The 14812-nt window shown below is 40.2% G+C and overlaps 1 protein-coding gene across 4 annotated transcripts in view; it reads left to right on the top strand.

The window, feature by feature from the left end:
* The window catches only part of CACNB4 (calcium voltage-gated channel auxiliary subunit beta 4), a 323418-nt gene that overhangs the window by 259452 nt on the left and 49154 nt on the right, over window positions 1–14812 (top strand). For all 4 annotated transcript variants that reach the window (XM_033946679.1, XM_033946680.1, XM_033946682.1 and 1 more), the window contains 2 exons: window positions 8564–8673; window positions 13908–14059. In XM_033946679.1, coding sequence (XP_033802570.1) covers window positions 8564–8673; window positions 13908–14059 — 262 coding nt within the window. The remainder of the gene's footprint in view (window positions 1–8563; window positions 8674–13907; window positions 14060–14812) is intronic.

Raw genomic sequence — 14812 nt, forward strand, 5'->3', positions numbered from 1 at the left:
CAATTTCCAGATCATTTATAAATAAGTTAAATAGCATCAGTCCCAGTACAGATCCCTGTGGTACTCCACTGTTTACTCTCCTCCATTGAGAAAAATGACCATTTAACCCTTCCCTCTGTTTTCCATCTGATAACCAATTCCTAATCCACAACTGAATTTTGCCACCTATCCCATAGCTCTTTAATTTTCTCAGGAGCATCTCATAAGGAACTTTGTCAAAAGCTTTCTGAAAATCTAGATACGCTACATCAACCAGCTCACCTTTATCCACTTGCTTATTCACACCTTCAAAGAAGTCAAGCAAATTGGTGAGGCAGGATCTACCTCAGCTGAACCCATGCTGACTCTGTCTCATTGAATCATGTTTGTCTACATGTTCCATAATTTTATTTTATATAATTGTTTCCACCATTTTGCCCTGCACTGAAGTCAGGCTTACCGGTCTATAATTTCCTGGATCTCCTCTGGAACACTTTTTAAAAATCAGCGTAAAATTGGCCACCCTCCAATCTTTAGGCACTATAGACGATTTTAGCAACAGGTTACAGATCACTAACAGCAGGTTAGCAATTCCATGTTTGAGTGCTTTTAGTACCCTGGGATATATATATACCATCAGATCCAGGTAATTTATCACTTTTTAATTTGTTGATTTGGCTTAGTTCATCTTCCAAATTCACCAAGATTTCTTTCAGTTCCTCCATATCATCACCCTTGAAAACCATTTCCGGTTCAGGTAGATCTCTTACATCTTCTATAAAGATTGAAGCAAAGAATTCACTCAGTCTCCCACTATGGCCTTATCCTCCCTGAGAGTCCCTTTTGCTCCTTGATCATGCAGTGGTCCCATGGATTCCCTCACAGGTTTTCTGCTTCTGATGTACCTAAAAAAATTGTTATGAGTTTTTGCCTCTTTGGCTAGTTTCTCTTCATATTCTTTCTTAGCTTTCTTTTTCAATGCTTAGTTTGCATCTAACTTGCCAGCACTTGTGTGTCTTCTTATTTTCTTCATTTGGATCCTTTTTCAATTCTTTAAAGGATGTTTTTTTTTGGCTCTAATAGCCTCTTTCACTTCACCTTTTAACCATGTCGGCTCTCATTTCCTGTTCATTCCACCTTTGCTAATACGTGCTCTCTGCAAATTACTTTTCAGGTGTTATGTCTGCTAGGACAGCAAAAACAAATAGCATGCTCGTTAAGGTGGAAATTAGAATGATCATGAATGGTCTCTCATCTATTCAAGTTACTCCACAACTGGACCTGTTTGCATCTGCATAAATGCAAAATGTCCTCTCTTTTGTTCCATTCAGTCAATTTCAAGCAGGATATCTTACGATGCTTTTGAAATATGGAGTCAAAAGATCTTTTTTATGCCTCCCTGCTATTGCTTTAATTCCACGAGTCTTACAGAAGATACATGCAGACAAAGCTTAAGTTATTCTTATTACTCCACAATGACAGAGGCAAATATGGTTTTCCTTCTCAGTCTGTCAAAAAGATCAACCAGTACCTCTCAGTCATCACCTCACTCTATTGTCAGTACACAGCAGCCTCTCATTATACACCAATGTAAGAGTCTAGTCCACACGGCCTGGATACTGAAAATACTACAATTGATCACCTTCCAGTATCCAAGCAGATAAAGGAGATATTGCTGGTTCAAAGAAATTTCCAACCAGAAAATTATTTCAGCTCACTTCTCCAGGTGGGCCATAATCCAAAAACAGGACCTTTTCTCGTGTCCAGTTTCACAAGTTCTCTGCTATCTCTACTTGCTTTCTCTGTCTGGGTATTCAGTTGTATTCCTTTCTGCTATGTATATTCAATCAAATGTTCAACTGCTAGATAAAATAGGAGCTCATGAACTGTGACTGATCTCTATCCAATATACTCACTAGAGCCTTGATAATGTAATAACTGATCCCAATCTTATTGTAAGCCAGAATGATTCCTTGTTGAAAATTGTGGGATTTAAGAAACTATATGGTATGGTACACCACAGCAGCTTCCATTGCAAACCTTATAGTTACTTCCCTAGAGTACATCTATAAACATAGAAACATGTTACATAGTCTTCAACACAAACTTTTTTTTATTAAACATTACTTCCTGGACTAGTTTTCTGCTAAAATGCAGCCTTTGATCAAACAGTACTGCAGAATCTTTCCACTTATTAACTTCTCCGAGCATCAACAAACATTCAAACTCCACCTTTCTCTTTCTTGCAATACCTCAAAGCAATGCGGCCCCCTTACTTTGGAATCACTATGGAGTGTGCCTGCATCACCCCATCTGTCTATGGAGAAATTGGAGTCACTTACCTTTGTAGACTGCAGGGGAATGCAGCCACAAAAATGCAATGCCCTTTATCTTGGGATTACAACCATACAATGCAAAGCTCTGCAGATGATTCAAAACGCTGCTGCACGGGTGATTTGTGGTCTGAGAAAGTTTGACCATATAACCTCATGCTTAAAAAAACTTCATTGGCTACCTGTACGATCACGTATTGTTTTCAAGGCAATAGTATTGGTGTTTAAGGTCATCCACCAAGAGATCCCATATTATTTGGCACAGGCTATGGCACTTTATAAGCCACTCAGAGCATTGCAATCTGAGGGGGCAATACGATTATTGCTTACAGGTTTCTCAGCAGCGCACTATGAGAGTACTAGGTCCTCTGCTATCTCTTTCATAGGAGTAACACTGTGGAATAAGTTAACTGGCCCACTAAGAGCTCTTGTAGATTTTCAGAAGTTTAAGAAACAGTATATTATTTGTAGAAGCATTTCAATCAATGCTTTTTTCCAGGATTATGAATGTTTCTGTATTGATACGCTGTTGAGTGCTGTAAAATATGGCTGATATGAAGGACCTGTTGTTATTTGTATAATATGTTGTATGTTTTTTTTAATTTTATATGATTGTCTTTTGTAAAACCGCCTAATTATAGGCGGTTAAGAAATCTTTTAAATAAATAAATATATAGATGGAAGAAAATTTCTCTAAAGGAAGAGTAACACATATGGAAGATTCTTTAGATTCTTCAAACTTTCGCAAAATAAAAGAACAAGAGGGTACTCGGAAAAGTTGAAAGGGGACAGATTCAAAACGAATGCTAGGAAGTTCTTCTTTACCCAACGTGTGGTGGTCACCTGGAATGCGCTTCCAGAGGACGTAATAGGGCAGAGTACGGTACTGGGGTTTAAGAAAGGATTGGACAATTTCCTGCTGGAAAGGGGGATAGAAGGGTATAAATAGAGGATCACTGCACAGGTCCTGGACCTGTTGGGCCGCCGCGTGGGCGGACTGCTGGGCACGATGGACCTCAGGTCTGACCCAGCGGAGGCATTGCTTATGTTCTTATGAAGCACACAACAATAAACTGTTTACAGTTCTGAGAATGCTTAAGGCTTCCTATGAAATAGACCGAGATGGCAGGGTCGCGCATCTCAGAGAAGTTCAAAAAATTTCTCTGAGTTGAGGAAGAACTCTGGTATGCAGTTATATCACTCTGAAATGTAGCTGCATTCCTTTGCTGTTTATACGAGCACTCTAAATTAAAATAAGCAGAGTTGCCTATGTATAAAACAACTCCCCCCCCTTTTTTTTATCAAGCTGCACTAGAGGTTTTTAGTGCAGGCCAGTGAAATAAGTACTCCGACTCTCATAGGAATTCTATGAGCCTTGGTGCATTTACTGTGCCGGCTTGCGCCAAAAACCTCACTACAGACTGTTCACACTCTCCAAGGTAGGGAGAATGAGAGGGGATAGATTCTGTACAAACGTAAGGAAGTTCTTCTTCACCCAGAGAGTGTTGGAGAGCTGGAATGCTCTTCCGTAGGCTGTTGTAGGGGAAAGCACCCTCCAGGGTTTCAAGACTAAGCTGGACAAGTTCCTGCTGAGCTGGGACGTATGCAGGTGAGGCTGGACTCATTTAGAGCACTGGTCTTTGACCTGGGGGCCGCTGCGTGAGTGGACTGCTGGGCAGGATGGACCACCGGTCTGACCCAGCAGCAGCAACTCTTATGTTCTTATGATAAAAGGGGACTAAAGTTAAATGAGTCATGTAATTATTACTCCATATGAATCATTAACTCCCCCCCCTCTTTTACAAAACCACATGCGATTTATAGTGCCGGCCGGTGCGCTGAATGCTCTGTGCTGCTTATAGGAACTACGAGCGTCGGAGAAGCATGATGCTAAAAAATGACTTTGCAGTTTTGTAAAAGATGGGGTGTGGGCAGTAAGGCCCTAATTCTACAAAGTGCGTCCCGATTTTAGGCAGCTGTAGGCGTCCTAAAGCTGTCTAATCAGCCAATCGGGATGCACGTTTTTAAAAAAAAAAAATGCTCCCCAGGCAGGCCGCCTATATTGAAGGCGCCTCCAGGAGCCTAGGGAGGCCCGCAAGATGCCTAAGCTCGCCTAAAGGCCTTAGGCGAACCTAGGCGGCCCTATGCGTCTCCCTAATAGAGGAAGAGACGCTTAAAATATAGGCCAGCAAAATGCTGGTCTACATTGTAAGTAGACGCGGCCGCTATACTGATCGCGGCAAGGGATCTCCCTGCTGCAATAAGTATAGCGGCCGCAGCCGCCTGTTCCATCACCGGCAGGAGGATGCCCAACTCCTCCTGTCGGAACTCCGAACCCCAAACTCCCCCTCCCCCCAAACTGGTAATCGCCGACAGGAGGATGCTCAACTCCACCTGTCAGAACCCCGGAGCCCCCTCCCCCCCAAACTCGTAATCGCCGACAGGAGGATGCCCAACTCCTCCTGTCGGAACCCCAAACCCCCTTCCCCCCCAAACTCGTAATCGCCGACAGGAGGTATGCCCAACTCCTCCTGCCGGAAAGCCTGACGACCCCCCGCCCCAACTAATCTCCCTCTCCCAACTAACCTTTAAATGTTGGTCGGCTGGACGGGTCTTGCTGCCGTCCAGCCGACAGGCCCGCCTCGTGGAAATGAGATGGGCCCGCCCCTTCCCGGCCCATCCCCGCTAAATCTAAGGCCTGATTGGCCCAGGCTCTAGAAGCCTGGACCAATCAGGCCTTAGGCATAGCAGGTCCGTCCATCCCCACTAATCCTAAGGCCTGATTGGTTAGATAACTAGGGTTACCATAGGGCTCCCGAAATAGGAGGACGGATTGAAACATCCAGGTTTTACTTCCATTGCTTTCTTAATCCATCCTCCTTTTTCGGGAGCCATACGGTAACCCTAGATATTACATATACCTATTCCCACTAGTTTCGGAGACCTCCCTGATTTCATGCCTTAAACTAAGTGTGACAGAATCTATAGGAAATTACCATTCCCCCTTAATAGAAATCCTTTATAGTCATGGAGGCACCTTAAAAAGGCAGGCCAGAGTGCAAGGAAGAGATGACTCAGCAGGGATGAAGAGGTGAGGTCAAGGCAGGATAAAACCCTCAGCACAGATAAGAGAGGCCAAAGAATAGAGAAGCCTTTAACCCTATTTATCCACCACAGGTATTGAAGATCCACTCAGGTAGGCCAAGTTGATCTTGGACCTGCTGAAACTATATTCTTGGAACTAAAGGCCAAATCTTTTGAGAGAGACACCCCCCCTCCCTGCCTCACACACAAATAAATGGATTTTTGTTTCACTGTGGCTATGTTTTCAAGGCGCCAGACCCTACCCTCGCTCACACTGCTACATATTGTTCTGGTGGTGGAATCTGAGCTTCACTGGGTAGAAGCCAGAATCCTTGATATCCAGGGCTCTGGGTCATAAACAGAATTTGGAAAGGAAAATTAGTCTTGCTCTAGATTTGTGCCAGAAGTAGGGTTGCAAAAACAAAACTAAAGAAAAGGGCGTAGTGGTAAATCTCTAGGCAAACTCACACATTATATGAAAAACTCACCACTTGTAAGAATTGTAAGGACAGACACTGACGATCAAACAAAAACTTAAATAATAGAAAATAATAAATACATTGTGGAGAAAACAAACCTCAATACAGTTGTTCCTGGGCCGCAGGGTACCCAAAAGGAGTCTGTATCATCATCACTGGAATGAAAAAAACTCCACAACATCAATATGACTTAATCGTACGCCCTGATATTTGTCAAAATCTTCCTTATCTCTGTGAGTCTGTTAAAATCAGGGCTCCACACCAATAAGCTTTAAAGTGAAAGCTACAGTTGTGGGCATAATGCACTATTTAGAAAGTGGTCATAATTAGCATGTATTGACAACTCTATAAAAAAAAAAAATTAGTTGAACCACTATCCAGAGAAAAAAGTGTATAAAACCACTTATCTCAGATAACTGGAATCAGTCTTCTGGAACACAGCCATTAAGTCCAACTTCCTTGTCTTATCCCGACAGGGGTGCGTCCGCCTGTTTCGCCTCATAGATATGCTACATCAGCAGATGAAAAAATCAAGCTAGCATCGAAAGCACGCCTTTAATCCGCTAGCGCGGTTCTTCAAAATGGCCGCCAAATACTCTATTTGAAGGCAGGAGGCACATTCTTGGTCATAAAAACTCCACCGTATACACATTGATTATTGTAGTGCAAAATCTTCAAATAATTCTCAATTCTTCAAATCATCATTCACAGTTCTAGTATTTCTTATTCAGTGTCATAACAATAAAGAGTCACTTATCTGTAAGTTAGAAGAATTTAGTATCCAGAAACTGTAAGGAGTGATTGGGAGTGTTTCAGCCAGATTAGAACGACAGTGAAAGCCGCACCCGCCTTTTTTGATTGCAACATATACTGAATGACAAGAGAGTTCTAACAGATAAGTGACTGTATTGTTATGACACTGAATAAGAAATACTAGAACTGGAAGGCATTTGTGCATGCGCGGATGTTAATAGGTTCAGGAGTAAACTAAGGAAATACAGTACTTTTTTTTATAGAAAGTGTGGTAGATGCATGGAATAGAGGTGGTGAAGACAAAGACTGTGTCTGAATTCAAGAAAGCATGGGACAGGCATGTGTGATCTCTTAAGGAGAGGAGAAGATAGTGGATGCTGTGGATGGGCAGACTGGATGGGCTTTTGGCCTTTATAGGCCATCATGTTTCTTCTCATGTTTTCTATTCCCTCCAAGTTGTTCCACTTTGTTGCAAATCTTTGTGTCATGTGCAAAGAGACACACTTTTCCTTTTAATCCTTCAGAAATATCGCTTCCAAATATATTGAACAGAACGGGCCCCAGTATCAATCCGAGCCAAGCCACTACTCACCTTTCTTTCCTCTGAGCAAATTCCATCTGCCATCACTCTATCATCTATCCATCAACCACTTTCTAATCTAGGTCACTTACTACCTTGGGTCCTAACTTCAGCTTGCTAAGTTTGTTGATGAGCCTTCTATGAGGAACCGTGTCAAAGGCTTTGTTGAAATCCAGGTAGACTATATCTAGTACACACATCCTTTATCTAAATCTCTGGTCACCCAGTCAAAGAAATCAATCAAATTTGTTTGGCAAGCACCCAGTCAAAGAAATCAATCAGATTTGTTTGGCAAAGATTTCCCTTGGAGTAATCATATTGTCTTGAATCTTGTAACCCATTTGAGTCCAGGTTGTTTACTATTCTTTCTTTCAGCAGAGCTTCCATTATCTTTCCAACCACCAAAGTGAAACTTACCAGCTTGTAGTTTCCGACTTTTTCTGTTACCTCTTGAAGTGTAAGGCACCTAGGATCAAATCGGTGCCTCTAATTGGAGTAGTAATTCTTGTGGTACTATCACTAGGGATTGGGACTCCATTTTAATCTTTGGGTCTGATGGGGGTAGGAGTAACTATGGATATCTCCTGCCTATCCCCATAGATACCAGTGGGAGCCCCCAGGAAGTACCAAAGAGAGTTCGGGGTGGGGAGTAGGGAAAGGAATTGTGATTACATTGGGAGGGATTTAGGGGAGATGGGAGTATGTAAAAAGTGAGAGGTATGGTAGATATGAGGTGGGAGTCTGGTGGGAGGGGTTGGATATCTTTAGCTTTTGCACTTGCCCCTTCCTTGAGACCCAGATCTAACTGGGATCTGATACTTATGCATGCCTTAAGACAGAGAAAAAGAGTCAATATGGATTTTAAAAAAAATCTAGATATGACTGTGCTTGGGGCTTGCTCAAATAATGCACTTACCACTCCCCCATCTTACATCTGGGGGAAATTCATGTCCTAATAGCAGCTTTCTAAAATTGCTATTTGGACTTACATATACAGTACTGTAAATGTTGCTATTTATATGTATAGGTGCTTCTAAAATGGCCTCCTTTACTTACAGTGTGATGTCCCCCTCTTTGATCCTTAAGGTGTCTGCCATCTCTCAGAACAGAGCTTCCCAAAGCTATCCTGGGACCCCTCAGCCATGAAAAGTGATTGTGGATATTTTGAAAACTCAAGTGACTGTGGGATCCCAGGACAGGTATGAAATGCCCTGTCTCATCACATGGATTACTGCATGGATTATTAATTCAGAATGATAGGTTGGTGAATTCTGTCTTCATTCCAGTTTCTTTGCAGTCAAACTAATCTGCAATGCTGTCTTACTGATTCTCTTTCATCCATTTCCTGGTCCTAGGATATCCATAACCAGAGTGACAGCTGATATTTCTCTTGCTAAAAGGTCGGTCTTAAATAATCCAAGCAAGAGGGCAATAATTGAACGGTCAAATACCAGATCCAGTTTGGGTAAGAAATGAAAATAAAATCTCTCCAGAAATAGCTAATACATTTTTAAAATCAACTAATAAAGATGACTAAATATTGGATTATAAAGATAGAACTAATGTTGGTAATTTGTATTTTGCATTGTACTGATTCAACCTTCTTGACATAAGCCAGAGAACATTTTTTTTTCTTTCAGCAGTAGGTAACATCTTGGTGATTATCTAGAGGAGAGTTTTTACTGTCTTTTGTCGTGTACTGAAAGATAAAATTATCTGTTGGAATTATAGCTCTTGTTTGAAATTAAAACAAAAAAATTTAATTTTCACTCACTCTAACTCTAAACTTTTTGACTTAGATGTAAGAGCTAATTCATCTTACACTCTTTTAACATAGGTGATTAAGAATTCTCTAGTATTATATCTAATGATGTATGTGTAGCCAGTCATTTTTCTTCATAGAAGACCCTGGTTATTTTCATCAGAAGATCTTATGTAAAATGTACTATACAATAACTTGCAAAGGTGAAAAATTCTGTAATGCTGTAGGTTTTGCAATTTACCCAATGAATAACATTTTAGTGTAGATTTTTAAGATTTTCGTATGATACCATGATCTCATTTGCCCCTTTTATACAATTCCTGCACAAAACTAAAGTATTCTTAGCAGGAAGCTGTCATATACTTAGAAATGTTTTCTACAACATTTTTATGAAAACAGAAGTATACCGTGAATCTGAGTATTCCAACAACCCAGTAGACACACCAAGAACTGTAAAAGAGCTTTGGCAGGCACGAGTACACGCAATAACATAGGAAGATAGAATATGACAGCATCCATGTTCACTAGCAAAACAAAAACAGTTGACTTACAACCACTGTAAAAAATGATAGAAAAATATTACTGGTTGGGGGGGCAATCATTAATCACAATTACAAACATAGCCTAAAAAAACTCAATGAGCACTGAACCAACAAGTTCAAGTTTATTTATTATTTGATTAATCGCCTATTCCAAATTCTAAGCGATGTACAAATCAGCAAAATACATATTTAAAATATACATGAAGTAGACATACAAAATTAATAAAGGGATAAGTTTTCAAAAAATAAAAAAACAAAACTAATTAATGCAATACATGACACAGTAGGGAAGGCAGGAAAGAAATACAATCTTAGAAAGGAAAGAGTCAACAATTAAAGGTTAAGCACAAGAGGAATGGAAAGACTACTAAATAGGTAAGTTAAAAACAAAAAAACAAAAGAGCAGTTAACATTTCAATTAAATATTGAATTCATCTTTAAAAAGAAAACTCTTAAGTTTGCTCTTAAACTTTTCCAAGTTCTTCTACTCTCTTAAGTATAGCGGGAGTGAGTTTCAAGTCTGAGGCGCCGTAATAGTAAAGATAAATTGCCTTCGAGTATTAATAATTTTAAGAGAGGGGATGACCAATAAATGTTGGTCGTTTGATCTCAGTAATTTAGAAGAATTATGAGGTATCAATGCTTTATAAATAAAAGCTGGAGTTTTAAATAATAGAGATTTAAATGTAAGTAAACATAATTTATATAGAATACGATGAGACACCTGAAGCCAATGAGCATTTTGAAGTAAGGGAGTTACATGGTCAAATTTATTTGCTCCCATAATTAATTTAATAGAGGGGCTCCTTTTATGAAGCTGTGTTAGGGCATTAATGCATGGAATAGTGTGCGCTATATTGCCCTGCGCGTTAGATGCTAACGCCAGCATTGAGCTGTCATTAGTTCTAGCCGCATAGTGCACGGTAATATCCTGCATGTGCTAAAAACACTAGTGCACCTTAGTAAAAGGAGCCCAAGGTTGCTTGTAATAGTGCTCTTGTGGAGCCCTGCAATATTATCATTTGACTGGAAAAAATTGAGCAAAAAAACAAAAACTTCAAACAAAGAGGAAAAATCCTTTGCTCAGAAAAAAACCCAGTCATACCAAAAAAGATAATAGAAGACATCCCCTAAAAACAGTAAAATATACAAATCTTGTTCTGGTCTCAGGTAAATCAAAAATGCATCATGCACACTGCTGAGAAACAGCTACTTAGCTAACAACGGACACTTAAAAAAACAGTCAGTTAGCTGTCAGTTGTCTCTCTCCTGGCCGGGATCTAGGAGCTAGGTTCACAGGGCAGCAAAGCACAATTTCTTCCACTGTAGTGATACTCCAAAGAGCTGATTTTGTTCTCCTGACTTAGTGGGCTAGTGTCCCGTGAAACAAGGCTGCCTTTGTCAGGGTTTTTTTGATGGTGCACTGCTGTTGCCTGGAGGGGAGTTCTGTTGGAGCGATTTTTCTTTTTTCTTCTCTTTGGAGTGTCTCTACAGTGGAAGAAATTGTGCCTCACTGCCCTGTGAACTGAGCTCCTAGATCCCTGCCATAGACCTCACTTGGGCTCCAACCTCACTTATTCACAACTTGGAATCCTCTGTGCCGATCCCATACTTTCTTGTCTCTGCCCTGTTCATTGACAGATCATGCCATCCAGCTGCTACCCTTTTTGTGAAGCATCCTACCTCCTTTGACTCTTACTCTGTGACCTCTTGTCTTTGAGCATTGCTTCCTTTGTAAAAAGTTCTGTTTCCTTTCGGCCTGTTGGACATGAAGCCCCATTGTGCACAGAGGCTTTGCTGGAAAATGAGACTTACAAGATGAGACATGCATATTTCCCAAATATTTTACAAAAGGTTCTGCTGAACACAGAGCCTTTTGTATAATATGTATAAAAACACCGTCAAATACAAGAACAATATCACCAGGCTGCTTTCACATATCCAGTAAGGAGCCAATTCTCGAAATGGCATCCCAATTGGGATGCACGTTTTTGAAAACATTTCATGCCGTGAAGGACACCTACAATATAGACATCTGACTCATGCCTATGGAGGCATCTAGGCATGCCTACTGATGCCCAAGGCTAGCGTGGGTGTGGGTTCCACCGGAAGTGACCTTGGGTGTCAGTAAGCATCTCTATGCGTCTCCGTAGGTGTGACAGATGCCTTAAATGTAGGCCTCTATATGTAGCTGCTGTATGTAAAATGGTATAAATTGAGCCCAATATAAATGTGATAAGATTTCAGTATGAATAATTAGTACTCTTTCCAGGTGGATATATATTTGAGTACTAATTTTGTGGCAAAAATTTTTGAGCTTGGCCTACATTTAAGGCATCTGTTAGAAAAGAACGATGTGATTCACTAAAGGACACTGGTTCATGATTGACACAGGATCAGCAGCCGCTTCTTAGGTGGCCACCGAGATTGGCGTCCTTTAGAGAATCAGGCCCGAAATGCCACCAATTATACCTATAAAGCTGGATTCAGTAAATAGTGCCAGAAAGTAGGCGCTGAGATAAATTCTATAAAGTGCACTCTAGGCTGATTACTGTTTATATAGCACTTAAATGGTGCTCCAAGCCGAGTGCTCTTTATAGAAGAGTGCGTGTTCCGTCACCCAAGTTTGGGTGCGAGGACGTAAACCAGCTGACACCGGGTGAAAATTCTGGCATGCAACTTGGGTGCACAGATCCTGAATTCTATAACACTGTGTGTAATTGTTTGGAATGCCCCTGACCTGCCCATGCCCCCCCCCCAGCCAAGCCCTCTTTTGGGTTGGGCGCAAGGTAATCTGGGACAGATAGGGAAATTTCATGTGCCACATACACAAATGGTTCTATTAATTTTTAATGCTAAAAAATGTTTTCTTTCTTGTTGTAACTACTTTTCTGTAATTGCCTAGAACCGAAAGGCTTTCGCGGTATATAAATAAAGACTTATGTTATAATTTGGACGTGGATTTTTATAGAATCATGCACAGCCAGATCTGTGCACAAATCCAAATTAACATCAATCGGTATCAGTTAACGTCAATTAATGTTAATTTATGTCATTTCCACCTTTTAAAATGTATTCATACATTCTCAGCCATTACAGATTTTGAATAGCTTCTCATAAAAGCATTCTTTTCCAGATTTTGTCATTTGGAACTTCCATATATCTTATTAATAAAAATAGTGTCACTCTATAGCAGCATTCAAACTCATGTGGGAACACTGCATTGAAAAAAAAAAAAAAGTTATATTTCCAAGTTCTTTAGACCAAAACAAAAAATTTACTCCTCCCCTCCCCCTTTTACTAAACTGAGATCGTGTTTTTTAGCGCAGGGGGCTGCGCTGAATGCTCCGCGCTGCTCATAGAGTTCCTATGAGCGTTGGGAGCAGCGCGGCTCCCTGCGCTAATAACCACTATCATGGTTTAGTAAAGGGGGAAGGGGGTTAAATCCTAATATCAGTAGGAGTCAGAATCGGACAGTAGAGAAACAGAGGAGCCAGAGTCAAAGCTTTGATGTACCGACTCCACAGCCCTGTTGTAATCTTTTGTCTCTTCTGCTATTTAAAGGAGGCACATAGTGGATTGTGAAACATTTTATATCTTTAAACAAGTGTCCCTGAGTGATGCAAAAAAAGGTATTTTTGTGCTCCTCATTCTTAAGCTACTCCAATATTCTATTAACTTAGCTGCGCTAATGATTTTAGCATGAGCTAATAAATCAGGATATGTTAAAAGCTATGCAGCCCATAGGTATACAGCACATGGTGAATCCATTAGCACACCTTAATAAGAGGACCCCTTGGGGCAGGGGTGTCAATTGTCGGTTTTCAGAATTTCCCCAATGAATATGCATGAGATCTATTTAGCATACAATGAAAGCAGTGCATTCAAATAGATCTCATGCATATTCATTGGGAAAATCCTGAAAACCCAACTGGATTGCGGCCCTTGAGGACCGACATTTGAACCCCAGCCTTAGAGCCTGATATTCAGCAGGTAATGTTAATTACATTATTCTTTCATTCATTTTTTTAAAATAAAATCTTATATCCCACTCATCTACAAATCCAATAAAACATAAAACAATTACAAAAAACACATAAAATAAAGTCCTAAAAATCCATAAGCAATGACATAAGATAAAATAAAAACCATCAGCTGGAGAAAAAACCCCCAATTTAGTATACTCAATTTTTGTCCAACCAAAACAGCTTGCTTTTCAGCCTTCCAGAATTTGTCATTCAATGTAAGACGTGTCTATGACGGCAATTGTGAAGTATGTGGGGATCAAGACTAAAAAAGGTTTTGGATTCATCCAAATTGTTATTATACAGTAATAAACTAAAGACAAAGCATTATAGCTCTGGTTTTCCTTTAATTCTATTTATTTATTTTTAGCTGAAGTACAAAGCGAAATTGAAAGGATTTTTGAGCTTGCAAGATCCTTGCAACTAGTTGTTCTGGATGCAGATACTATTAATCACCCAGCACAACTCATCAAGACATCATTAGCACCAATTATTGTGCATGTCAAAGTATCATCTCCAAAGGTAATGTATATATTCAAGCTTATGAAAATGGGATGCTTTCATGGTTAAAAAGGTGAATGATTGATTTATTTTGAAATTGTTGAATTGGCACAAGTTTGAAACTTGTGTTAATTCTGGCACTTTTTAAAATTTAATTTTCAAATATTTCCATTATTACACACTACAATATCCTTGTAATACAACAGTAATCAAACAATGATTTCAAGGAAAACCAAAGAATAACATAGCAAAATCACAATTCATTCCTTAGGCCACAATAAAAGGAAAATCAGATTCAATATGGAAAGGAAATACCCCCCCCCTCCTTTTACAAAATCGTAGTGTGGATTTTAGTACCGGCCGCAGTGGTAAGAGCTCCGACACTCATAGAATGCCTATGAGCATCAGAGTTGTTACCGCTGCGGTTGGTGCTAAAAACCACACTACACTTTTGTAAAAGGGGGGAAACATTACAACACAATTCAAATAAACCTGTGAAAACACTCTTACACACTTAAGCAGTCAAGCCAAACCAGTGGGTTATGAACATAAGAATAGCCTTACTGGGCAGACCAATGGTCCATCAAGCCCAGTAGCCCGTCTCCAGATCACTAGAACCTGGCAAAAACCCAAAGAGTAGCAATATTCCATGCTACCGAACCAGGGCAAGCAGTGGCTTCCCCCATGTCTTCCTCCAGGAAATTGTCCAAACATTTCTTAAAACCAGCTATGCTATCCACTCTTACCACAACCTCTGGCAATGCGTTCCAGAGC

This window comes from Geotrypetes seraphini, chromosome 5, assembly GCF_902459505.1.
Source record: "Geotrypetes seraphini chromosome 5, aGeoSer1.1, whole genome shotgun sequence".
NCBI classification, from domain to species: domain Eukaryota; kingdom Metazoa; phylum Chordata; class Amphibia; order Gymnophiona; family Dermophiidae; genus Geotrypetes; species Geotrypetes seraphini.